Source organism: Agelaius phoeniceus, chromosome 13 (genome assembly GCF_051311805.1).
Source record: "Agelaius phoeniceus isolate bAgePho1 chromosome 13, bAgePho1.hap1, whole genome shotgun sequence".
NCBI classification, from domain to species: Eukaryota; Metazoa; Chordata; class Aves; order Passeriformes; family Icteridae; genus Agelaius; species Agelaius phoeniceus.
The window spans coordinates 16,037,813-16,062,928 of NC_135277.1; the positions used below are offsets into that span (position 1 = coordinate 16,037,813).

Below are 25,116 nucleotides of genomic sequence, written 5' to 3' on the forward strand. Positions count from 1 at the left end.
TGAATCACAGTAATCCATTTAGGAGATAGATACATATACACAACCTATTACATCTCTTTTGTCTTCTTACTGCACTTCCTGCCTTGTCTCCCGAGTTCCCTAGATCAGCTAATCCATCAGGAATTTCCCCAGCAGTTACTCACGTTTGGCACTCTGTGTTGCAGGAGGGCTCCAGGAGCTCGGTCCCGTCTCTCCCTGTGGCTGTCCCGGCCCGTGGAGCGATCCCCGGGCTGGAGCTGGACTCTGCTCCCTGCCCAGGAGCTGCTCCTTCAGCCCGGCCCGGGCCGGCTCTGCCTGCAGCACTCCCAGCTCCGGCAGGAGGGGCTGACCTGCCTGGGGCTGCTGCCTCTGCCCCCAGCCGGGTCCCCTGCACAGCAAAGCCATAAATTCATCTGAATTTATTGCATTTTCTCTGGAAGGTTGCCCATAATACTTTCCAGGAGTGATAAAAACAGATATTTCTCACAAATATATTTGTGATTCAGTTGGTTCTTAGAATGAAATCTTTGGTTCCAGATGTTGTTTTGATTTGTCTAATAACTGGATTTAGTACCAGTCTAGTTAGGTTTCTTTTGATTCTGTACTGTTAATTATGTGAAAACCAGAATTGGTCTAAAGAACTTACTTCTTACTCTCCTTCCTAGCTAGAAACATAATATTTATGGGCCTCCCAGAGTTGTAATTGGCAAGGTGCATTGAAATCCTCAGCTTCAAGAGATGCCAACAATTTCTTCTGAGATTTTTCTCTGTACTTTCTGCCATTCTTATTGTAGTGTTGTGACTCTTTTGTATTTTCACTGACATTATGTTCTCTAGAAAACTAGAGGATACTTCTGAAATTTCTAAAGGCCTTTAATTCCAGAATCCATGAGGCCCAGAAAATTAAATTTGATAGTTTGAGGAAGAGTCTTAAGGTTGAAGGGCAATGGCTGAAAGACAATCTCAAAGTTACATGCCGAACTGGAAACACAGTTCTGAGCTGGAAAACACTCTTCTGTTTAACTGCAAATGTGCTCCAGCTTTGGGAAAGCAAGAGGAGGGAGGGACAAATATTTCATGTTTGTGTCCTGGTCCATTCCCCAGAATCTTAGGATTAATCTAAAAAATAAGATTTCTTACAATCTAGAGGTACAGTTTGTGTCACTGCTTTCTTTTCTAAGTCCCCTTTGGACGTGAGATTGGGGTTACCAGCACTGTGCTGTGTCTCCTGAACAAATGGTGAGGTTCTACTGGGTTAAGAAGCTTCCACATGTACATTTGCCTGTCTGTCCTCTGAGGCCAGTTTCCATCAGTCTTATTCCCATTTCCTAAATCAGCTGGATCCCCATGTACTTTTTGCTCTCCAGGCCTGCAAATGCAGTTAGAGCAGGATTCTCAGTTTTCTGACTCTCAGAAGACAGGTGCACAGTATCTCATGCCTTGACCATTTTCTCATGCTGAGTGCTTAGAAGAACTGATTTGGGTTAGATTTTTCATTCAGAATTGTTTGGGGTTGTTTTGTGTTGTAAATTGTCAACTGAAAGTGAGATTTTAGGGAGCTAACATTGTGAAACAAGTCTGAGTCTTGTAGTTCTGCTGTGCTGGTAGATGCAAGAGTCTGCATCAGAAAGCTCTGTGTGATTGGAATATTCATAAATTTAGGCAAATGTTTTAGTATTTTGCTGCCTTAGGGGGTATAGTAAATGAAATAATTTAAGGTGTACAAAGACCAAGGAATAGATTCCCATTGATACTTGAATGGATATGAAATCAAGTTTCTTCTGTGTTAGCAAAGCTTTATCTGAAAAACATTTCCTTCTTACTCTGTCTTTAGAAGTATTACAAGACTGTAAATAAATGGAAGGTTTGTGTCTTTTTAAGGTATGTGTAGTCTTTTGTTTTAAAGTTGTCCTCTTCATATGAAGTTAAGTTTTTGGCTTACTTATCTACCTGAGGAGGCTGATCACAGTGTAGAACTTTTTTTCTTGCATCTTTTCCAGGCACATTATCTGGAAAACGTGAAAATGCATTGGCTACATTTTGCATTTTTGTAAAATTACAAAACATGAAATAAAGCCTTGGAAATGGCTCTACAAAAGATGTAAGTTCAGTTTTTCTTTTTTGTATGAAGTGATTGTTAAGCATCTTAATGTAGCTACGTTTGTATGTCTCCACTGTAAATACTTGACTAACAATTCAGCCTGTAAGTGACTCTAGGGTAAAGTTTAGTATAAGAGCATTTTTCATGATCATTGGTGTTATTGTAAGTAATTCCAATTTGCCAATATTTATTTCTCTTTAATCAAAATTAGAGTCTGTTTTTATGTTACTTTAAAAAATTCTGTAGCATCTAATCTTCACAATAGCTTCACAAGGTCTCTCATGATTTTTAAGAGCTTTTGTTTGTTGTGTGGTATTCCTTGTTTTTCCTGCTTCCAAAACCTGTGTATCAGTAGGTTTCATTCTCACAGGCTTGTCCTCTTTTTCTCTGGTGGCCATGCATTGCTCCAGGTACAGGACAAGTGGAGATTTTGCCTTTTCCAAATGTGTTACTGGGTTTGGTTGATCAGAATACTATCCTGATAACAGCCTGTCTAGAATGTTTGATGGCATGATTTAAGTTTTGGAAGAGACTTCCTAAGATAGCAAAGTGAGTCAGGAACAGTTCCAACTGGAAAATGGAGAGCAAACCCCCAAACTTCATTGACAATATTAATGCTTATGTCTAGAGCATGTAAAAAATTGTCTTCCAATAGAATTTACCCTCCTGAAGCTGTGAGCTTTCTCTCAAAATCCCCTTCCCCCTCTGATCTTGGTTATTTTTTCAACTTAGTGGATTGAAACAAGACCTGTGTTCTTATGGAATTATATATGTGTCAGTGTGTAAAAGTAAATGCACTGTAACTTTACAGCTTCCATAATATGGAGGAGTTAACCTGGAATAAAAATACTTTGAAAAAGAATCATTGGGGGGAACTAACCTATTAATCACATTTGCAACATGACAACAGAAATCAGTGTAGCCCTTTGGATTTCTTTCAGCTGTGTTTCAGATAACCTTGTTTTGCTTCTCACAGAGACCTAATCTTGCAAAGCTAGAACCTTAATGCAGAGCAGCTGGAAGTAGTTAAACATTGGAGCCACTGCTGATTTGGTTGCATCTTCCAACATGACCAATCCTCAGTAAGTACCATGTGATACAAATGACTTTAATGAAAGGGAACAGGCTCCTACCTGGAGGACAATGATGTGACATCCTGGAGGTTTTGTATTTGTCTAAAGATTGTGAGTTAGCAGGAACTACATGGATGATGCTGTAAGCAGATCTGATGTGCATTACTAACAGCAGTGGCTGAAAACAAGTATGTTATGTTATTTTCAGATCTGTTTGGTTTTCTGTTCAATCAGATCAGGCTTTATTTGTCATATAGTCTTGTCTAAGAATACAGAAACTCAATACTGTTGGGGGAGGGAAGGTTGCACCAACCCATTTCCTGTTTCTTTTATACTACTGGAAATTGGATCATTGCATGCTCTTTCATGCAAAACTGAACCAGCTTGGACTCACAAAGGTACATGTCCACAGCATGGCATTAAAGGGGAAAAGCAAAGAAAATTCTTGCTAAAATTAGCTTTTACCTCTGGGTTTCTGGTTTCAGAATCAGAAGATTCTTGTTGACAGAAGAATACAGTTCTGTTGGAAATTAAAGAATCTCATTACTTTCCATTATTAGTTAGACATGAATAAAATGAAAGCTTTTAGGTAATTCGATAGTACTTCCTTTTACCTTCTTTTTCTGCCACAGTATGACACAGCTGCAGCCTTTCCCTGCCAAATACTCTACATATAACAGCATTTTACTTTCTTGGTAATTCTGGCAGCAGCTAGTTCCTTTTAATTCAAGACTAATGTCTTCCATCTGAAAGAATTAGTCTAATGGTAAGACTTAGATCAGTGGAAACTTTCAACATAGAACTTTAGTTCCTTCACCCATATCCCTAAATGATATCCTTATACAAGATGTACCAGTTAAGTGATCTTCTAAAGTAGCCTCTTATTTTTGGGGGAAAAAAAGGAACTGCTAACCAGGTTGCTTAAATTGCTGGAAGATTTTAATAAGCTTCTTTAAAATAAAATGCAATTTTTGCAGTCAAATAATACAGCGTGCTAAGAACTTTTTAACCATATCCCTGTAGAAAAAGAGTATCTTTACACCTGCTGTAAACCTCTGACAGTACCCTGAGATTTCTTCCAAAGTTACCAGGCTCCCCTAGAAGAAAGCTGGCAAAGTTTGTGCTTGCACATCCTTGGAATAAGCCAAGTCATCCTTGCATGCACTAATGCTAACAGATAAAATTCCTACAGAAGTAGTATCTTGTTCTAAATGTGGGAGACATACACATTGTCAGACTGTTTTTAGCTGCATGGAGTTCCCATTATTTAGAGTGGGCTGCTGTAAGAATACCTGATCAGATTTAGAAGCTGTACATAAGGTTACTTAAGATAATCTTTACGGAGGAGGCCAGAATTCTCCTGAATCACTGTTCCCTTTCAGTACTATTTTGAAAGAACTTGTGACAGAATGATCCTTTTTAGGTGAGTGTAACAAAGCTGCCATCTTTCAAAACTGTTTGAATCAGTATTCAAATCTGCTGGAAGAGGGGTCTGACTGCACCTAGTAGCTCACAGTTGGTTTGTATATAGTAATTAAAAAGCCTGGCTATTCACTGCTCACCAATCTAACTTGAAAAGCAGTGAGTTTTTACTTGGCATAGTTAACATGCCTTCTTTCTGTTTTGCATAAATATTTTCCTTTTGGGCTCATGCATTTTTTCTCTATTTGTTTATACACAGCCATTTCTATTTAGTGCTTCTGAAGCAGATTCAGCAGAGTGAAAGTTGCTCTCCTGTGTGAGGTTTCTGTTGATTACAGTGAGATCTACTGAAGTTTGGAGAGATTTGATCTTCCTCTTTAATGACAACACCTCCTCAATGACATTGCAGAGGCCTTTTAAGTTGTTGGCTCTTTAGGATTCCATGAAGTTCTTGTCTCTAACTGCCTTTTACTTGCTTGTTCATTTCTATTTCTTTGTGTGTATGTGTGTTTATTACATTTCCAGGCCCACAATTGAAGGCAGTGTTTCAGAAGTTGAGATCATTTCCCAACAAGTGGAAGAAGAGACCAAAAGCATTGCTCCTGTGCAGCTTGTTAATTTTGCTTATCGAGATCTACCTTTAGCTGCACTTGATCTGTCTGTGGCTGGGTCCCAGCTTTTGCCAAACTTGGATGAGGAGTACCAAAGAGAAGGGTAAGTACAGAGGGCAGACTTTTTGTCATGTAGTTTTAGGTTACAGGACTTTCATGGCCTCTTAAACAGCAAACCTTAAGCTGGAGAAGTGCAGCCAGTTGTCCTTAAACTCTATGTAAAATTATTGTCACAGGAGGGAAGAGACCTTTTCTGATATCACTAATTTGGGCTGATTCAGAGCTGTTTTATCTTTATCTTTTTAAGTGGTTCATAGGTACTGTTTGACCACAGTCAGGAAGCTTTATCTCAGGAAAAAACAGATGAAATACCTGGCATGTCAGACAAGCAGAATGGTCTGGTGAAAGCTCCTTGAGAAAGGCGTTTGAGGATGCTGAGAGTTGGCTGCTGTGACTCTTGGACTGTACATGCAGTAACTGTACATCTCCTGACTGAGATAATGGCTGGTGCTGCTGATCCCAGGACAGGGAGTGTACTTGCCCCCCAGTAACGTGAATTATGTCATTTGCTAATGTGAGAATGTTGTCTTTGGTGCTGTACACAGTATACACATACTGCTCCCCTTTTCATAGAAAGGTGGTTCCAGGTTCATTGCAATAAAAGATCCTAAAGAGTTCATAGCATGTGCCCAAACATAGCCCAGTGTCAGATTATGTAGCACTGATGTCTTACAGGACATTAGAAGTCACCCTTATGCCCGGTTCAGGCTTGAAGTGGCTGTAGGTGGACTGCTGTACTAAATTCTTTATGAAAGATTTGGGTCAGCTGGAGAGAATCCAGAGGAAGGCAGTGAGAATGATTAGAGGCTCAGAAAACCTGCTGTGGAGTACTGATTGAAATAACTGTGTTTCACATGACAAAGAGACTTTGAGGGAGCTTCCAAGAGCCTTCAGTGAGGAAAGGAGCAGTCGGGTACTGATCTTCATGATGTTTAGGACAAGAAGTAAAAAGCTTGAATTGCAGCAGAGAGCAGTGAGGGCAGCAAAGGGCTGGTGTGTGTGGGAAGGAGGGGGATAGAGCTACAATTGCTGGGTTGCTGATCAGGAAGGTGCATTTGCCAGGAATGGTAACACTGTGTTTAACATCCCTCGGGACAGAAATGGGCTGGGCACTGGGGCCTGCCCTCCCTGCTTCTGTGCCTGCTGTTCCCCTGGGTGCCACACTGAGCACAGAGCTACTCCACTGTCACTGAGTCCAGGGAGAGCCCTTCCCAGTGAGCCATGGAGAATGCTCACTGCTCAAGACTTGGAAAGGCTTTATATAAGGCTCCATTTATTAACAGCTCAGTACGTTTCAACCTGTGCTCTGTAATCAGCAGAGACCTGCTTGATCTGAGCTCAGCAGGTATTCTGGGGGGTACTCAGGAAGCAAGATGTGGGGAAGGCTCTTGCCTTTAATTGCTTTCCAAATTGGACTTTCTGAGACTTCTCCAAAGGGCTGTTACTCCAAACAAGGGGAAATACATTTCGAGTGGGTTATATAAGTACGCTACAACTGTAACATAAAATACCCTGCATAGCAAAAGTGGCACTTGAAAATTAATTTAAGTATGCAGGTGTAATCCTCAGGCTATTTTGGTGCTGAGTCAGTACCAGTTTAGTTCAAATATGCATTTTTATAGATTTTTGTGATCTGAAACTCAATTCTTCACTGTGCCATGGGGCACAGGTCTCTCACTATAACCATTTGAGAAGCTTTGCAGTCTTAAACATGGAAATAGGCTTGTCATTCTTTTCCTCAGCAGAGATCTCTCCCTTCACTCAGACTTCTTTTGTGGCTTTGTCAGTCTGAATGGAAATAAGCAGGTGCCCTCCACACCTCCCAGCTGTAGAGCACATTCTCTGAATAAAGTTCAGAGCTTAAGTTTGGACATACCAATGCATTTTGGCTAAATGTGTTTCAGCTGCCTTGTGGGAATGGTGGCTTCTTCCTTTCAGAAGCATCCATGACAACTGATGCCCTGAGAAATTCAGGAGCAGAGCTGGGCTTCATAAGCCCAGCAGCAAAGTGAAATACTAACCCTGTGCCACCTCCTGGCTTGGTTGGGAATATTGTCTGGTTTTATGGATGTGGTGTCATTTCTTCCCCATGGCCTTGTTCATTGTGAATGGCTCCAATCCCAGTGAGGAGGAGGTGGGGCAGGTCAGATCAGTTTGATCCAGCCACATCTGCCTTAGGTGCAAAGAGGGGGTTGTGGGGAGGGCAGCACAAAAGGTGGCAGAAAATGGCAAAAATCCCTGTAGTTTCTGCCAGCATCCATTTTGGTGTAACTGAGGCTCTGTTACCCCAGTGCTGCTGTGCAGAGTGCAGGTGGAGATACTCTGGGTGTTCACCAGTAAGTCTCCATTTCCTCTCTGAAAAGAGACTTCAGGCTAGGCATGAAGGAGAGGGCAGGAAGGAGTCTCCTGATTTAATGGTGATGCTCTGTGCACCCCAAGGAGCACACAAGGTTTTCCTCAACCTTTTCTTCTTTAAGGCTACAAGGTGTTCAGGGTCCAAGCACAAATTTGGCCTGGTTGCTCCCTGAGGGAGCTTTTTGTTTCATCTGAGGGAATATTTCTCTTGATAAAGTTGATATTAATAGGTGATCAGGAATAGGTGGGTCATGATCCTCATTGTGTGCCTGGAAACTCTCATTAGCATGGCATCACACTAGCTACCTCTCCAATAAGAAAAGAAAGAAATGAGAAGGAAAAGGAAAAAGAAAGTAAGTTATGGTCTGTCTTTAACTTGTTAGACTGTATCTAAGCTGCCCTTCCTGTGGCTTTAATACTGGAATAAAGCCTTACTTTGTGCAGTTTGAGAGGTCTTTGCCTTTTCATATCAAATTCTCAGGGCAGTCAGTTCCTGTCTGTTGGTGTTGTTGAAGGCATTTTGTGGACATTTAGATGACAATGCTGATCCCTGTGCTAAGCAAGAAGGGAAGGACTGCAGGTTAGAGGCAAGTCATGCCTGTCCCTGATGTACACCTGTAGGTAGTGAAAGGGTAATCAGGCAAGAAAAACCTTTCTGCTCTACCTGAAACTCTCAAACAAAATATAAAGTGTGTTGTCCTGAATTTACTGGAGAGGCTGTGGTTGAATTCTGAACTCAGTTTGCATGAAAAGAATATGGCAGCATTTATTTAAGGAGTCTGATCACCCAGAAAGGTGAGATGATTTTTAAATATTAAGATTGCTTTAAATGCCACTCTTAGGTTTTTTTTTTTCCAAGTAAGTATTCTGTTTTTCAAAAAATAGTTTCTCTCTTCTGCTTTTTTTGCATCAAGTCCAATAAAAGTGATGGAGAATAGCAGAAAAATTGACAAAATGCAGAAAGTAATACATGGAGAAGGAAAAGCTCTCCTTCCTATATTTTATATAAGTTCCAGTTAATAGGTATCAATCACAATAAATGATAAAAAATGGACAGATAGTTGCACTACAGAGTGTATTTTATTGTGTGAATATGCAGATAGACAATCAGCCTCTCTCTTGATGAAGATCTGTGTTTATTGGAGTTGAGAAACAAGGGGGAGAGGATGTACCCCAACTTTTTAATTGTTTGTTGTATTTGTTTTAAATTGCAGCTCTTGAGTTTTAATGTTAAACATTTGAAACATGAAAGTGTTTTCAAATCCTGTGTTTTACATCAAAACTGTAAAGTTTGTGAGTTCACAGTTAATGCAACTCATTTGACATTAGCTGTAAATAGGCTGTTGTAATTTAATAATTTATGATCATCTGTTCATAGCCTTAGATTTGCATGGTCACAGCTAGAAAGTGCATTAAACAGTGGGAATATCAAAGAAAACCATAAGGGGAGAGAGAGAAAGGAAGGGAAACCAAAACTGAACAGGAGTTTACAGAGATGCAGAAGTTAACACAGAGAAGAGTGGGGAGCTCTCATTTTGAACTGGTTACAAGATTCTGCTGGTAAATGTATTCACCCATCCTGGGGGGAAAAAAAAGTGTTCCTTCAGTCTATCTTCTGTAATTGTACCAAGTAGGTGCTGTTATTTTGCTTTTCAGATTAATCTTTTCAGATGTTGCTTTGATTTTTTTGAGGTATTTTACTTGTGCTTTCTACAAAACTTAAAGATGCTTTATCTAAAAGATCAAGTTATCACATTTCTCTTGTTTTCCGCTTTTCTTGTCTTTATCTGGTGGTGTAATTAAAAACAGTCCATTTTCTGAAAAGTTTTCTGCACCTCTGCAGATCTTGGATCTGGAGTAATTGTGAATAATGAGGTCCAAGCCCAAGATAAATGCAAGGGTTTTGGAGGGCACAACTATTTCATGTAGCAAGTAAGCTCCTACTTACAAAAGCGAGTTGTAATTTAGTTTTAGCTGCCAGTCATAGTCTGAACCCAGAAAGACAGTGCAAAATCCTACCATGAGGATGCAGTGAATGACTGTAGTGCTGATCTGTTCTTTGTGCAGCACTTTATCACTGCTGCTCTCGGTGCTGTGGTCCAAAACAGACCTGCACTGCAGCAGAAAAGGAGCAGTCAGCTCAACAGAACCTCTGAGGTGCCCAGCTCTTCAGTAGAGAAAACATGAAATTTTGGGCTGTGTTAGAGGTGTTCAGTGATTTAGAAATTTCTGTTTCTGTACAGCCTTTCAAGTGTTTCTCTTGGTGAATTTTGTTTTCCAGAGTAGCTCATTAGTGTGTTTATCCCAGTGCCTCAGTGCTTTGAGTGTGTCCCTCCATGTCTTTTATCAATTGGTAGAGAGAGCAGTACTGTAAGTAAGACAAAGAATTAATTTTCTAGCTCAGTGATTTTAAGAGTTTTTTGGTTTGGAGATTTTTCTGTATTTTTCCAACAGAACTTGCTTTTCCCAGACAGTTTTTGAGGATAGAAATGTAGCATTTGTAGCCCACAAATCATTGTTTGCAAAGCTCTTTATTGGAGACTGGAAATGACGTGAGTCTAATTTGTCTGGCTTGACAGTGGAATTAATTGTCTAAATTGGGGAAGATATGACTTAGGACAAATATTGAAATATGGATAAGCCATGGGACAAAGAGGAAATGTGGAAAAGAGGACTATTTGTCTGGAAGGCAGGTCTGTAAAATAAAACCAGCTAAATGCTGAGCAGCAGTGTAAAAGCAAATCAGATCTTAGGATTGCTTAGGAAAAGAGCAGAGAATAAGAGGCTGTTGTTGTGCCTCTCTATATATCCAAGCTTTTTCCATGTCTTGAACATGAGTGCAGTTCTGATCTGTCAGAAAGAATATGGTAGCTATAAAAGAACTGGAAAAGAATCAAAGAAAAGCAGTGATCAAAGATGTGATACGTCTTCCATTGGAGATGAATGTAAACTAGGACTCTGCAGGCTTGGTAAGAGAAGGCTGATTGAGATTTGATTGATAATACAAAGTCTGTGACACATAGAGGTTAAAATAGGTTTGACACCCACACACCCCCCTCCCAATCCAGTCTCTAAGGTACATTAATAGATTAAAGCCCAGTTCCAAAGAAACAAGAAGAGTTTGCTCTTGGCACAGAGGGCAGTAGATGCCTGAAGCTGCTTTCTGAAGGATGTGTGGCTGAGAGCAGCTTATCCCCACAAGGGGAGATTGAACAAGTTTGTGGAAGAGAAAGTCACTGCAGTTCACTAAATACAGCCTAGAAAACACATCTGTCTCAGGAAGTGACAAAATGGAAAAGAGTTGGATTCTGTGAGGATGTTAAAGGGAAGGATTTATATGTTTGCTGTGTTTTGAGACATCTGCTCGTGACCACTGTTGGAGACAGGGTGCCAAGCCTTGGTTCAGTATATTCTAGTATGGCTGTTCCCATGTTTCTTAAGGAAAGTTTTTGAGGCTGATGTCTTATTTGATGTTATATTTATATATATGCACTAAAGATTTTAGCATAAAAAGGCAAAATCTAACAAGCAATTTTCTAGTGAGAGGAGTAAAAGGCCAGGTAATCACTGGATGTCAGTGAGCAAATGGTGTGATATACACCTATAAAGAAAGCACAAATGATCCTAGAAAGCTTCAAGTACTTCAAATAGAGCTGGGAAGCATTCATGTAATTAATTAATTAAGCCTATTGTAAAATATTATCTCCTGCTCCAGTTGTCTGTATTCACATGCAGAAGAGGCTGCTAGGATAGTCACAGAGGCTGAGTGTTCCACAAAAAGCATGGGCTTTAATTGAATTACACACGTGGCTGCCATTACTGTGTGCAGTGCCTCGTGGACAGGCTGCCAGCTGGGGAAAAGACCTCCTCAAGCAAAGAATAATATTGGCACAAGAATGAGTGTGTATCAACTGGCCTTGGGTGAGTTTGGGGAGAAAAATGGGCAAATCTCTCTTGCCATTTGAGCAGCAGAGTTTTGCAGGAGTCTTCCAAGAAGTCTTCCATGGGGTTTGAAAGAGTACAAGTTTTAGGGGTAAAAAGATGAGAGTGCTATCAATATTTAAAGTTCTGTAGTTAAAGCAGGCTGGTAGAAGTCCATAAGAGAGGTGCAGAGCTGTGTGTGTTCCTTGGAGTTCCTGCTCCAGGGCCCAGCTGCTCCCTGCTCCCTGCTGTGAGGCTCTGCTGTCTGTGTTGGCTCAGCCACATTTTGGGTTGTTATTTAGCCTGTGTTCCTGCCACTTCCTGACCATGGCCTTTCTGCTCCTTCAGATAGCAATTTGGATCTCATCCATCCTTCTGTTTTCTGATCATAACCATCTTGTGAGGTGCAAACATTTGCTGTTTAGCCAAAAGAAGGAAAGCAAAAAAAAAAAAAAGACAGGGTAAGGTATAATGCAGATTTTGGGGTATTTGTTTACAATACCAGAAAATAGAAACAGTGACAGCTGTTAACAGCTTGAAAATACTGTTTGTAGTGGTTCCTTACCAGACAAATATGTTCAACCTTTACCAGTTTTGCCTTATGTTCTGTATTTCCCAAGCTGTTTATTACTAAGGCTAGCAGGATGATGACAGATTGGGTTTGGATGAAGCCATGTGTGAAAGTATCTTTAAAAAAAACTACCCCTGGTAAAATTCCACTAAATATATTTTAATGTCTCAGAACAGAGCTTTACAGCTCAATGTCACCAACAATTAAAAATTTCCTGTGCTAGTATGTTGACTTACTTCATCCAGGCATTGCAGGAAAGGTAAATGATATTTCTGTTGTAGAGACAAATTAGCTGAAATACCTGATTGACCTGTTTGAAATCATGCAGGAATGTTTTCCAAAGTCACATTTGTGTATGAATTCAAGCAAACACAGTCAGGACACCAATAGAATGTGTGCTTATTCTCTGAACAGAATAGGAGACTTTTTTGCTAGTTTGTGGGTTTTTGGCAATTTTGGTTTTTTTGTTTGGTTTGGGGGTTTTTGTCTGAAGTGAGGGGAGAAAGGTCTTTTACTTATCTATGGTTAATATGAAATCTCTTCATAAATTTATGAGCTGTGTAAGTTATATTTTGGTTTGTTGGGTTTTTTGAAAATTCTGTGTAGCTGCCTTTCTAATCTGAGCTTAAAATTTCAAGTGTAGCTTTGCAGTGTCACAGGTGAAATGGCCAGAATTTGGAAGGTAAGTTCAAACCCACACTAATTCTGGTAGGGGTTTGTTTTTCTCCAAACCCAGATTTCTCTGAATAGATGAGCCCTTGCCCATCAGAGGGGGGAGAGAGGCTCCCCTGCTAGAAGAGGTTGCAGAGGTGAGGTGTGTGTGTGTGTTAGGGGTCAGGGTGCCTGTTAATGTGCCAGCCTGCAGACAGGGCTGTGCAGGTGATAACAAACTCACCTTGGTGTAGCAAGTTAGATACAGAACTGAAGGTGGCTCTCTAGTGCTTAAATGTCAAATCCTTTTGTGTCTTTGAAATCAATTTATATATTTTATGAGTATGATAGAGGTGGAAATGAGCACATGAGCTGCACTTCACCTCTTAAGCCAATTGCTTTATCAGTTGTAAACTGGTAGTTTCATTCAGAAGCTTTTTAGAATTGGTGTTAATAATAGTGAATATTAATGCTGAACAGACAAAATAATGCCATGTTATTTAGGATTCTATAAGTAACTAGCAGCTTGAGTAATAATTATCATGGTTATGTGTATTTATGCTAAGTATTACAGTTGATTTATTCTTACTGGTGCATTTGGTATATTTCAAAATCTTGACTTTGCAGAGCTTTTAGAGATAGGTACTTGGGCCCTCTACTGATGATTCTGTGAATAGGAAAAGCTGCCCTGCAATATTAAAATACTGGCATAATGGGCCTTTTGGAAAAGGGAACATGAATGTAAGCAGAGACTAGAACTAAAGCTGGTTTTGTTTAAACAGAGCCATCCCCCTGATTGTTTTTAGAAATATCTAAAAAACCTTCAGCCCTAAGACTAAAATCATAGTTGCATTAAAAACAAATTACCCTGTTTTGAGATATGTAAAATAAAACCCATTAAAAGATCAAACAGGCAAAAAGGCCCCTCTCCCAATGCCTTTTTATGCCTTATGTTTTTACACAACCTATTTGAAATCTATTGCATTCTGTATTCAGGCTGGAGCCATAACAAAGTTTAACCTAAGGGCAAGGTGCTGATAGTAACACTTGTCAAATCTTCTCTCAAGCTTTGAGAGTCAATTGAGGAGGTCTTTTGCAGTCAGGCAATCAGGCAATCTGACTACAAGTGTTGTTGATGTGCTTAATTCTGAGAAGCTGCTTGAAAGTGTCAAGTCTCTGAGCACTGCTTGGCATCGCTTTCTCCCTCATTTGTGAGTATGTCAGAGAACATTTTGTGATGTTTTTCCAAGTGTTTGATTATAGTGTGAGTTACTGAGTCTAGAGCTGTTTATTAGGAATTGATCAGTATCACCATATCTTCTTGTGCACCTCTGATTCCTGTGTTGTGATATTTTAGTCAGACAGTGGGGTTACTGCACCATACTTGCAGCTTTTTAAACCCTGGCTAATAAATCATGTCAGCTTTTCATTACCTAATGTGTATTTATTGTGCTTTGAAAATCTGAAGTGTCAGGAACTTTGTGAGGTGAGCCAGTACAGGAACCTTGCAGAACAGTGTGATGAGAGATGATGTGATACTGAGGTGGGAGGAGTTAGGAGATGAACAGAACCGGGATGGACTTTATGCATCTGAAGTCCATGTTACTGTTATTCCTATTACCAGTACTCCTAAAAAAAAATTTAGCAGCCCTCTTGTAAATGTGTATCTGCATTAGCACAACAGTAGTGCAACGTTTACTGCTTCATCAGCTTCCCTCCTGAGTTCTGCTCCTCAGAGCTCAGCTTCCTCACAGCTTCCTGCATCCTGCCTAAACCTTATTTTTCCACTGAAAAAGGGTCACCTCATCCAAACCAGGAGTGGTCCCTGGTGCATGCTGTCCCCCAAACTTTGACAAGGTAATTCTTGGCCTGATCCACAAACAGGCTGATGAGAGCTGGACAAATAACCAAGTGAGAGAGCCTGGCCAGAGGCTGGACACTGCCAGGCTGTTGTGTGCCTTTGCTGCTGTCAGGTGTAGCTGAGCAGTCACTGAGCTGCTGCTTTGGTGTTTCCCAGATTCCTGTTGTTCTTTTCCTTGATGTCATGGACTGATTGTTGCATCCCAGATTTGGCAGCCTTTATCAGATCTGTCTCACAGTAGAGCAGGGATAAAGGTGCATGGCCAGAAAATTCAGTAGCAGAGAAGTTATTTTAAAAAACTCTTTAGCTTCTAAACAGCAGAGTCCTGCTGTGCCTTGGTACTCACTGGTAACTGAATGCAGCATGTGTGTCAAAATAAGAGCACATGAGAAGTAGTGAGACAGGAGGAAAGCAGAAATGTGTGTATGGTAATTTGGGCTGCATGACTCAGTACACTGAAGGCACTTGGACACCAGTGCAGTCCAGAGCTGGGCAGGTCCCAGGCTGAAGGTTTTTCTTACGTTTCTCTCAGTAAAAGAATCCAGTGAAAGTGAACTTTGCAGAGTCTTTGTGCATTATTGCTGAGTGTATCCATAACAGCAGAACTTACAATTTTGAGTTCACTGCTCTTTAGCTCTTTTCCTTTTTCACTTCTTCTTCTTTTCTTTTCTTGTTTTTCCCTTAATTTTATTTCCTTAGATCTAACTGGCTAAAACCGTGCTGTGGGAGACGAGCAGCTGTGTGGCAGGTATTTTTGCTCAGTGCAAGTCTCAACAGTTTCCTGGTAGCCTGTGTAGTATTGGTGGTGATTCTTCTGACTCTGGAGCTCCTAATAGATATAAAGCTTCTCCAGTGTGAGTAGGAGGATTTTTTTAATTTTGATTTTTTTAATTTTTTTTTTTTTTTAATTTTGATGAAATAAAGGCTTAACTTGCTGGGAGGTTTTTGAAGGGGGAGGACATTGGGAATGTTTTTTCCCTACCATTTAAATGATTACTAGGCTAGGTAAGAAATGTGTTTTTGTGGAATCCTGGTATAGTGAAGTCAGTCTCTTCTTTATTATTCTGACCAAAGCTAGGCCAAATAACAATTTCAGTACAGGACAAATTTTCAAAGATTACAAGCAGAGTGTACATGCAGAGATTTACATGTGTTGTCAGTAGTACTTGAAAAGTTCTGTCCTTTACAGACATGTTACACATGCACAGGAGAAAAATCTGTGCATCATTAATCTCTGATACCAATCACATGTGGAGAGACAAAAGTGATGCACATACAAAAATAATAGGGTACTTGATGTTAACCTCTTATTAATTACTTCTGCTCGAAATTTCAGCCTTCTAGCTTGTAATGCACTGAAATGAGACAGATTTTCATTCTACTTTGCTAACACACTGTGAGTCAAATCATGGCTTAAATGGAGTTTTGCTTTATCTGAATTCACTCTACACGGGTTCCACAATGGAAATTTTAAATGCTGCTGTTTTGCTTCTTAATTCATCTTTTTTCCCCCTACTCTTCCTCCATTGCACCCCTTTTTTTTCTTTTTTTTCTCTTTTTCATTTATGATATGAAGTTGACATGACCACAGACACCACCAACACTTTCCTCTAAGCTAAATGTTGAGGAGCAGCCTCTAGTATCTTCATGCAATCTCAGATGTGTTGAAATGGCAGCTGGGGTTCAGACAATCCCATAAATGCAAGAGTACTTAGCACAAAAGAGTGCCTGGTGTCTCCTGTGGCAGCTTTAAAATGAGCAAACCAAATTTTTGAAGTCCTTTTACTGTTGGAATTTGTTCAACTGATGATAGTGGCATAAAGATTCAGGTGTTGCAGTTGTATTGAGATGACTTGAAGGGACTTCATTGGTAATTGCAGCCATTTCTTAAACTCTGTGAGATGGATGTGAATGACTGTGTGTCATTCCATGCTGTTGCTCCCCATTTCCACCCATCTGTCCATACTGCACACACTGTTTGGGGCATGGCCACTCCCTTGCAGCTGTTACTTTCTCTGTTCTCTGGTCACTCACCATTTTTGGATGAGGAAGCCCAGGATTTGGACAAGTCTGCCACTTTGAAAAAAGTCAGGAATGTGAATTATGGGTATAAAGCCTTAAGGAAGAAGCTTTCAACAGTACTTACTGAGGTGTCACATCTTTCTGTTTACGTAGAGAATTTTCACTTCCTGTAAAGACAAAGGGTTTTTAAAAGACTATTGATTTCTTTGAGTTTTAACAGTTTTGGTTACTCTCCTCTGGAAGCAATCATTTTCTCACCATTTATTTTCTGAAGACCCTTCTAAGGAAGGCTTTACTTTAGGAATCATTGCTCCCCTGTGTGTCTGGTGCTTATGACCCTTCTGAAGGCTCTGCAGCTTAAACCTTGTGCATGACCTGCAGGTGTTTGGTTGAGCCAGGTGACTTCACGGTTCAGAGGTGGCCCCTGGCACCAGGAATGATTTTCTCAGGTCCATTCCACTTGTGTTACTACTTTACATTTTAGCTAATGAATCTTGCCATGAGGCTTTTTGCCTTCCCAAGTTTGAATACCTTCTATGTTGTTTTAAATCAGATAAAGGCTGTCTCAGTGAGGCTGATCTAAGTATTCCGGTTGTGCCTTGTAAGGGATGTGTGTCATTTACACTGAGGTTTTGAAAAGCCATTAGCCCATATCTATTTTTCTCAAAAATGTAATTACAGTTTTAAAGGGTTCCTTATTCTTTATAAAACCAAGCAGTGCATTAGGATACCTTACAGCACATCACTGCCAGTTCTGTCCTTAATAACAACTGCTAATCCATGCTATAGACTGTAATTACTTAGGAAGCCTCCCTTTATTAGAAGAAATCCAAACCCACCAACCGGAAAAAAAACCACAGCAAAAGAAACCTGCTGTTTTCTTTGGCTGTGGCATTTTTAGAGTATAGCTTTTCTATTCTCTATACATTTTTAGAGTATAGCTTTTCTATTCCCTATACATTTTTAGATTATAGCTTTTCTATCCTCTATACATTTTTAGAGTATAGCTTTTCTCTCCTGCTTTCTGTGCAGTCTTTGGTTGCATGATGCACTTCTCCCATGCACAAAGCTGGTGGTTTCATAGGTCGACACCACATTTACAAATTGTAGGACACACACGTGAAAACATCAGAGACCTTTTAGGGTATTTTAGCACAAAGTGTATTCATACTGGAATTAGAAACCCCAGAAAGCAAGGGACATATAATACGTGTTTTTAGGTCTGTGTTCTGTAATCAGGATTTTTAAGTCTGTCTTCAAAGCTGCTCACTTGCAATAACAAAATAACATCACATTACCTTGTGATGTTCTGTGAAAGCAGAAATAGATGAGTATTAATTCACTTGCACCTCATTTTAAAAATTAAAAAAAAAAAAATCTTAGGCAGGTTCCAGTGCCTCAGGAATACAGACCATGCTATCCATTCCTCATCTTCAGCAGTTTTGGGGAAAAGGAGTTGGGGAAATGATGGTGGTACCACCCTTGTTTTGCAGTTGATGCATGGGTAGAAGGCAGCAGCCCTTCCTGAGCAGCGTGGGGCTGAGGGGCTGTGCCCTGGCCGTGCCCGGCTGTGCCCTGGCTGTACCCAGCTGTGTCCGGCTGTGCCCAGCTGTGTCCCGGCAGAGCCCTGGCTGTATCCAGCTGTGCCCTGGCTGTACCCAGCTGTGCCCGGCTGTGCCCAGCAGAGCCGTGGCTGTGCCCAGCTGTGCCCAGCTGTGTCCCGGCAGAGCCGTGGCTGTACCCAGCAGAGCCCTGGCTGTACCCAGCTGTGCCCTGGCTGTGCCCTGGCTGTGCCCAGCTGTGTCCCGGCAGAGCCGTGCAAAGGAAACGCCCCCGGGCCGTAGCAGAGCCTCAGCCCCGCGGGGTCAGGGCTTGCCCGAAGCAGCAGCATCACACACACACCCTGCAGTGTGCATCTGCCAGGAAATCGGGAACAGCATCCCCTGAGAGCAGGTGCTGCTGCTCCGAGCTCCTGCAGTGCTCGCTCCCGGTTTGGCAGGAGGAGTGTTCCCCCCAAATTCCTGGTTGCTGAATGTTTCTGTGTCGCCAGGGGGCAGCTGGAGCCTTGTCTGTCAGTCGAGCCCTGTTGGAAAAACTGCATCTCAAGGGTTTCCCGTTCTTCAGGCTGCCCGATAGAGAAGTGCCTTAGGAAACTTTATTCTGTTGTATTGTATTCTGCCCATTTGTTTCACCTTTAGGTAGTTCCTCTGCTGCCGCGCAGCAAATGCTCTCATCAAGCCCCAAAAGAGCTTCAGCAGTGGGGGGGTTCCAGTGGCAGGGCATACTCAGTTTTATTTGTATCCTGATTTCTTCCTGCATCCTTTTCCTCTCCTTCCCATATTAATTGATTCTGATTTTAAAATAAAATTCTGCATTTATTATGTGCCCGGTATGTTCTTGGGAATTCATTAAGTCTGTGCACACAGCCACTGCTTGCCTTACACAGTCATCCCCTGACACTGCAAGCCTGCACAGACTGCTCTGCTGTGTCTGCTGTGGAGATGCTAGACTCACAAATACCCTGCAGGAAGGGAGAGAGTGTTTGCTCTCCATTCCCTTAGCCCAAACTTGGGAGCATGTGGGAGTAGGAATCACCAGCAGCTCAGTTAGTGGACCCTGTCAACCTTCTGCATTTTTCTGTCAGCATGAAATGTCTTTTGAAGCCCATTTTGAGGATTAGTTTTTAAGTACCTGTTCCTGATAAGTACTTATCATCTGAGATGAATTGTCAAAGACTGAACACAAGGAATAATGTGGGGATAGTAGAGCATTTTGTTTCCTTACTGAGTCCTAGATCTGGATTTTTAGGTACACAGGAATTAGTCACACATCTCCTACTGGGGTGAGAACATGAAGCAGTGGCAGAGCATCAAAGACCTGAACTGTGTCTGCCATTGCTAACCAGCAGCAGGATCTGTTAAAGCTCCAGTGAAGAGCTGCTAACATGGTGAATGAAGGTGAGCAGCTGGCAGGGCTGGAGTTCCATGTCCATTGCATCCCATCCTCTTTCTGGTACTTCATTGCAAAATCTGACAAAGCAAGCTTTACCATTTGTAACTTGTGGCCGTACTAATTATGCTAAATTTAAGTTGCACTCTGCTACTGTAATGACCCTTCGTTGTATTATGTTAATTGCAGTTTCAAGTGCTTCCCAGTTTGCAGGAGTAATTCACTGGATCAGCCTAGTCATCCTCTCTGTTTTCTTTTCAGAGGTATGTATAACCAAAGTCTTTCACCACATTATGTTGTCACTGGAATTAGCAAGAGTTTTACAGGAGTTTGACTGCAAATAATGTAGCACAGTGTATTTTGAGGAAAAAAACAAATAGAAGTGTACTGTTGCTGCCTCTACTTAGCAAACTAAAAGGTGTTATTTAAATTAGCACTGTATGTCAGGTAAGGAAACATGGAAGGGAAGAGACTGCCTTAAAAATTATAATTGGTAAGGTGCAGAAAGAAATAATTACCTCTGAATCTACAGGCACACTGGACAGGATAGTTTGATCCATTTGTTACCAGTGTCACTGGGTATAAAGTATAGGATTTGATGAAGATGAAGATGTGTTCTTCAAGAATAAAGATCCATGGGAGTTTTGTACAAAAAGATCTGTTTTGAGAATGGAGTTATCTCCTCTCACAATTTATTAAGGTAGTTTAGATATTCTAGGTTGCTGCATGTAGACCTAGCCAGAGAATGAAACAAATGGTGAATTTCTTTGCCAAAATGTTTATGAATGTATGCACTGGAAAAGGTTCTAGTCATGATGTAACAAATGACCAAACTGGGATCATCTGCCTTTCTGAGCTTTCAGCTTTGTTCCAGAAAAAAATCATTGGTATTGAGACATTTGGACTGCTCCTGAAATATTCCAGAATGCTTTTATTGCTATTTTTCAGGTTTTAATATGTTACTTGTCACAATAACATGTTTTATGTTTATTAATTGGAATACAACTTGGACTTAAAATATTTTAAAATATATTTTCAGGTTCCACAGGAGAAAATATAATCCAGAGAGGTTTGTTAATGATTTTGTTCTGTAGAAAGTTTAGATAGTTACTAGGTGAAGGTTACAAAAAAAACAATAATCAAAAAACAAAGCTATGATATCTGCAAATTATTTACTGGACCACTTGTATTGAATTCATACTCATCATATATGATTGGTAATTTCCATGGTGCTCCTAATGAAAAGCATTTACATGTAACATTTTGTATTTCTTAGCAGGGTTTTTTAGCTGGAGCTGTCAGTGGGTGCTTTCTGAGGGGGCTTTGTGATGCAGGCAGGGATCTCACTCTGCTCTGCCTCCCAGCCTTCTGCTGCACGTACACAGAGAGGTCCCATTACTGGCCCCATCCTTTGAAAGTGGTGCTGGGCTGGAGGTTACATGTAAAATGACTGAAAATAATCTCTAAACAATTAAAAGAATTTGTAGTCTTTCCTTTGTGAATTATCCTCATTCCCAAAAGCTCAGATTTGCTCGATGGTGTCCATTCCCTTCAAAGCAATACTTTCCTCTCCCCTCCAGAATCTTTCCTCAGCGGGGATTAGCACCCTGGAGCTCCCTGTGATCCTGAGCTTCCCAGCAGGATCAGTTTGTAGCTGCTGCTGGCAGCATGGCAGCACAGCCACGTTCCCCCCTGGCTTTCTGCAGCTGCTCTCACCAGAAGCCTCTCCTGTGCTCCATCCCTGCTGCTGCACAGCTCTGGCTTCATTCCCTGCCCCACCCCACTCTGCTCACACCTGGGGCAGTGTCTTCTCCTGGGGCCCTCCCTGAGTGCTCAGCTGCTCCTGGGCTGGTTGTGGCACTGCAGACACTCCCTGAGGCCAGGGCTCATCTGGCTCAAGGAAGGAATTGGTTGTTTCAGTTCTACTGGGACAGGGTACCCTCCAAAGTGGTTGAACTTGTTCAGAAGTAGTTTTCAGGAAAAGAGTAACAGAAGTGTTTCACAGAGCCCAAACAGTTTCCCTGACTCACCATCCTCATTTTGGATCTGCATTGGCTTTTCTGTCTTCACTAGATATTTGGAACTACTTTGTCTACGTGCTGTTCTCATTTATTATAAACTTATCACTCACTTCATTATCTACTTCTGTCTTCCAAAGTAGCTTCCTTCAGCTATTTGATTATGGTTTGAATTTAGATCAAAGAACAACGAGGCCACAAGACAGCCATGTGAGGTGCACAGGCCAGGGTAGATTTTTGGATATGGGTTCATTTGGCAGCTCAGAGATAGAGGTGGCTCCACAGAGCAGCTGGATGTGCTTCAGAGACCACCAGTGTGGGAAAGAGTTCAGGTGTACCTTTCCTGCTGGGTTTGCTGGGGTTGGTCTTATGCCAGGTTGAGTTCATACTGAATTGTGTCTTAAGAGAGCAAAAACAGAGGGTAAAATTTTCTGTCATCCAAATAATTTTTTTTCCAAGAGGTTACAAAATACTGCAAAAATTGCAAATGGCTTTTTCCCCTGAGATTTTAATTTTATTTTCTTCTTTGGTCCCTTCAGGTTGTTTTATTTTCCCCTCTGATTCCCATACCATGAGTCAGCTGTTTTTGGGATCATTTGTTGAGATGATCATATGTTACAGTGAGTGATTGTTCATGCCAGGATGATATTCCAGACATCACCAGGTTTAATTTGTTTACCTGGGTATAACAGGCAACTGCTGAGGATTGAGGAGTCCTTCAGTCCTTGCTTTTCGACTCAAAGCAAGGATTCAAGGTTTCCATAGCAAGTACCCTGTTATAAGTTTGAATGTTTAGTGTTTATTCTGTAATTTGGTTCCTTTTAGTTGTAAATATGGGTATGCAATTCTTCAGGAGGACCTCAACTTAACAAACAAAGTTGTCAAATACTTGTTAAGACCCATAAAACTTTCAGCACAAAATCTCAATGTTTTAGAAGAATACAACTGATTAAAGGTGGTGCTCTCAAAGCATTGCAAGTAATTGCAGTGCAGTTGAAGTTAAACAGCCACTGGCTTTCTGCTTGGTTAAAATGAGGGGGCTGAACATGCCAGCAGCTGGCAAATGCCACCAGAACAGCTGCCAGCAGAGCTGAGTAGCTGCTCTCACAGCATCTTCCTGCTTTCCCTAGGCTTGTCTTACAGCCACAAGCCTTAAAGGTACTATGTTCATTTTATACTGTCACTGTCTGTGACTTTCCAGCATTAAAATCATATTCAAGTGAAGTGCACATCAGCTTTGCTTTTTTCCAAGTACTTGAACAGGATTTCCTACTGGTTTGTCTCTGTTTACATACATCACTGTGATTTGTCTGTGCACCATATGTTACCCAGACATTGAGACAGAAGAGGAGAAAGAGGCACTGGGGGGAAATCCCAATATCAGCAGCAGGGCAAGGCTGGGGTTGTACCCTCTCCAGAGGGCAAACTCAGCCTTGGTATTGTTGGTTGAGAAAAGGAGATGGGGAATGTCTCAGAGTTTTGGTAAGTGGACTAAAGTCTGCTCTGGGCAGTTCTATCCCATTGCCACAATTGCCTGGTTCTGTGGCTGTTGTTCAGCTCTGCTTTCCCACTGGGACTGATGAGACTATGCAAGAAGGGAGTCCTTGGTCTCAGCTGTGTGCCGTGCCCTGTGTGCCGTGCCCTGTGTGCCCTGCCCTGTGTGCCGTGCCCTGTGTGCCCTGTGTGCAGTGCCCTGTGTGCAGTGCCCTGTGTGCCCTGTGTGCCCTGTGTGCCGTGCCCTGTGTGCCCTGTGTGCCGTGCCCTGTGTGCAGTGCCCTGTGTGCCGTGCCCTGTGTGCCGTGCCCTGCGTGCCGTGCCCTGCGTGCCGTGCCCTGCGTGCCGTGCCCTGCGTGCCGTGCCCTGCGTGCCCTGCCCTGCGTGCCCTGCCCTGCGTGCCGTGCCCTGCGTGCCGTGCCCTGCCCTGTGTGCCGTGCCCTGTGTGCCCTGCCCTGCGTGCCGTGCCCTGCGTGCCGTGCCCTGCGTGCCGTGCCCTGCGTGCCGTGCCCTGCGTGCCCTGCCCTGCGTGCCCTGCCCTGTGTGCCCTGCCCTGTGTGCCCTGTGTGCCCTGCCCTGTGTGCCCTGCCCTGTCTGCCCTGTGTGCCCTGCCCTGTGTGCCCTGCCCTGTGTGCCCTGCCCTGTGTGCCCTGCCCTGTGTGCCACAGCCAGCCCAGCTCTCAGGCATTCTGCTGAAGGGGAAGCACCTGAGGGTTTCCCTGGGAGGAACCAAGTTTGTGTTCTCAGTCAGGCAAGCACCCAGTTGCAGCTTTCTTCTGTCAACTGTGGCCAAGAAGTGAACTCTCAAATTTAGTGGAGTGGGTCCTGGCTCCCAGCTGATAAACAATCTGTTTCATTGCTGTGGCTCACAGGAGGAAAAACTCCAAGGCTTTCCTCATCCTGTATATTTAAAGGAAGTGTTCCTAGTTACCTGCCATTTTTCTGCTTGTTAATAGCAACCCTTGAAAGGAATAAAACCTCCAAAGGGAGACTCTGCTGTTAAGGTTCTGTTAAAAAAGAAAAACATCCTAAATGACAAAACTAAATAAAAACATCTTTCCCTTAAGAAACACATAATTTACATTAGAGAAACTTGGCTGTGTTACTTTTGTTATATTATTTGTGAGCTTCAAAGAGCTGAGTGGGAAGATAATAATCTCCCATTAATTTTCTGTAAGCTGTGGTTTCTCTTCTGTGTGTTTACTTTAATTCCATGTACATACAACTTTTCTTATGGTGCATAAATTCACTTCATTGCTGTAAGTTTTGTTTTCTAAATGGAGTGAGTAGTGGGGTCTAGGAACATGGATACAGATTTTATATATTAATATGATTTATAAAGGTAAATTTAGGCTTCTTTCTTTGCTAGTGTGTATGAAATAAATTTTAATATACTGGGAAATTTCTTTACTAAGTAATTTTCTGACCTCACAAGGAAGTAGTTACCATGGAAACTGGTCCCATAAAGTTCTGGGAATCTTGCTGGACATGTGCTTGAATGCCAGTCTGCCCATTTCATTTCCAGTAATATACCTGACTTGCAGTGTGCTGTGTCAGTGCTTCATCTGTGCTTTCATCTCCTGACAGTGGCAGTGCAGCAGGTCCTACCCCGCCTGTTTCAGAGAGAACTGTTAGTGCTTGTGTGACCATGCCCAGAGGGAGCTTGTGATGCAGGGCTGCCTAAGCCCAGTTCCCTGGCCACTCTCCACCTGTGGTGGGGTCTCTGGGGGCCATTCCCGTGCCTGAAAAGCCCTTTCAAATCTAGACAGAATTGTCAGTTGAAAATTCATTGGTTTTCCCTGGATGCCAAGAATTAAGATTGTGAGAGTTTTGGGAGAACACAAGAAGAAATAGAAGTGCAGAGGTTGTGCAAAGGTGCATTTGGGTATGTGATGTGAGGGAGAAGCCAGTGTGTTTGTGTCTGTTCATGGGAATTTGGCAGGGAATGCTTTCTGTGGCACCAGGAGCTGATGGAGCCCAGCAGTTCCAGCCAGGACATGGTGTTGGGTTGTACTTTCAGAGCCTTGG

General features: G+C 41.9%; 1 protein-coding gene across 3 annotated transcripts in view; it reads left to right on the top strand.

Annotated features, from left to right (window-relative positions):
* The window catches only part of TMEM266 (transmembrane protein 266), an 85,177-nt gene that overhangs the window by 25,696 nt on the left and 34,365 nt on the right, over positions 1–25,116 (top strand). For 2 of the 3 annotated variants that reach the window (XM_077185789.1, XM_077185790.1), the window contains exons 2-6: positions 1,980–2,080; positions 3,057–3,162; positions 5,101–5,289; positions 15,305–15,459; positions 19,766–19,839. In XM_077185789.1, the coding sequence (XP_077041904.1) occupies positions 3,149–3,162; positions 5,101–5,289; positions 15,305–15,459; positions 19,766–19,839 (432 nt within the window). In that variant the 5' untranslated portion in view covers positions 1,980–2,080; positions 3,057–3,148. The remainder of the gene's footprint in view (positions 1–1,979; positions 2,081–3,056; positions 3,163–5,100; positions 5,290–15,304; positions 15,460–19,765; positions 19,840–25,116) is intronic. The other variant, XM_077185791.1, reaches the window with a different exon arrangement.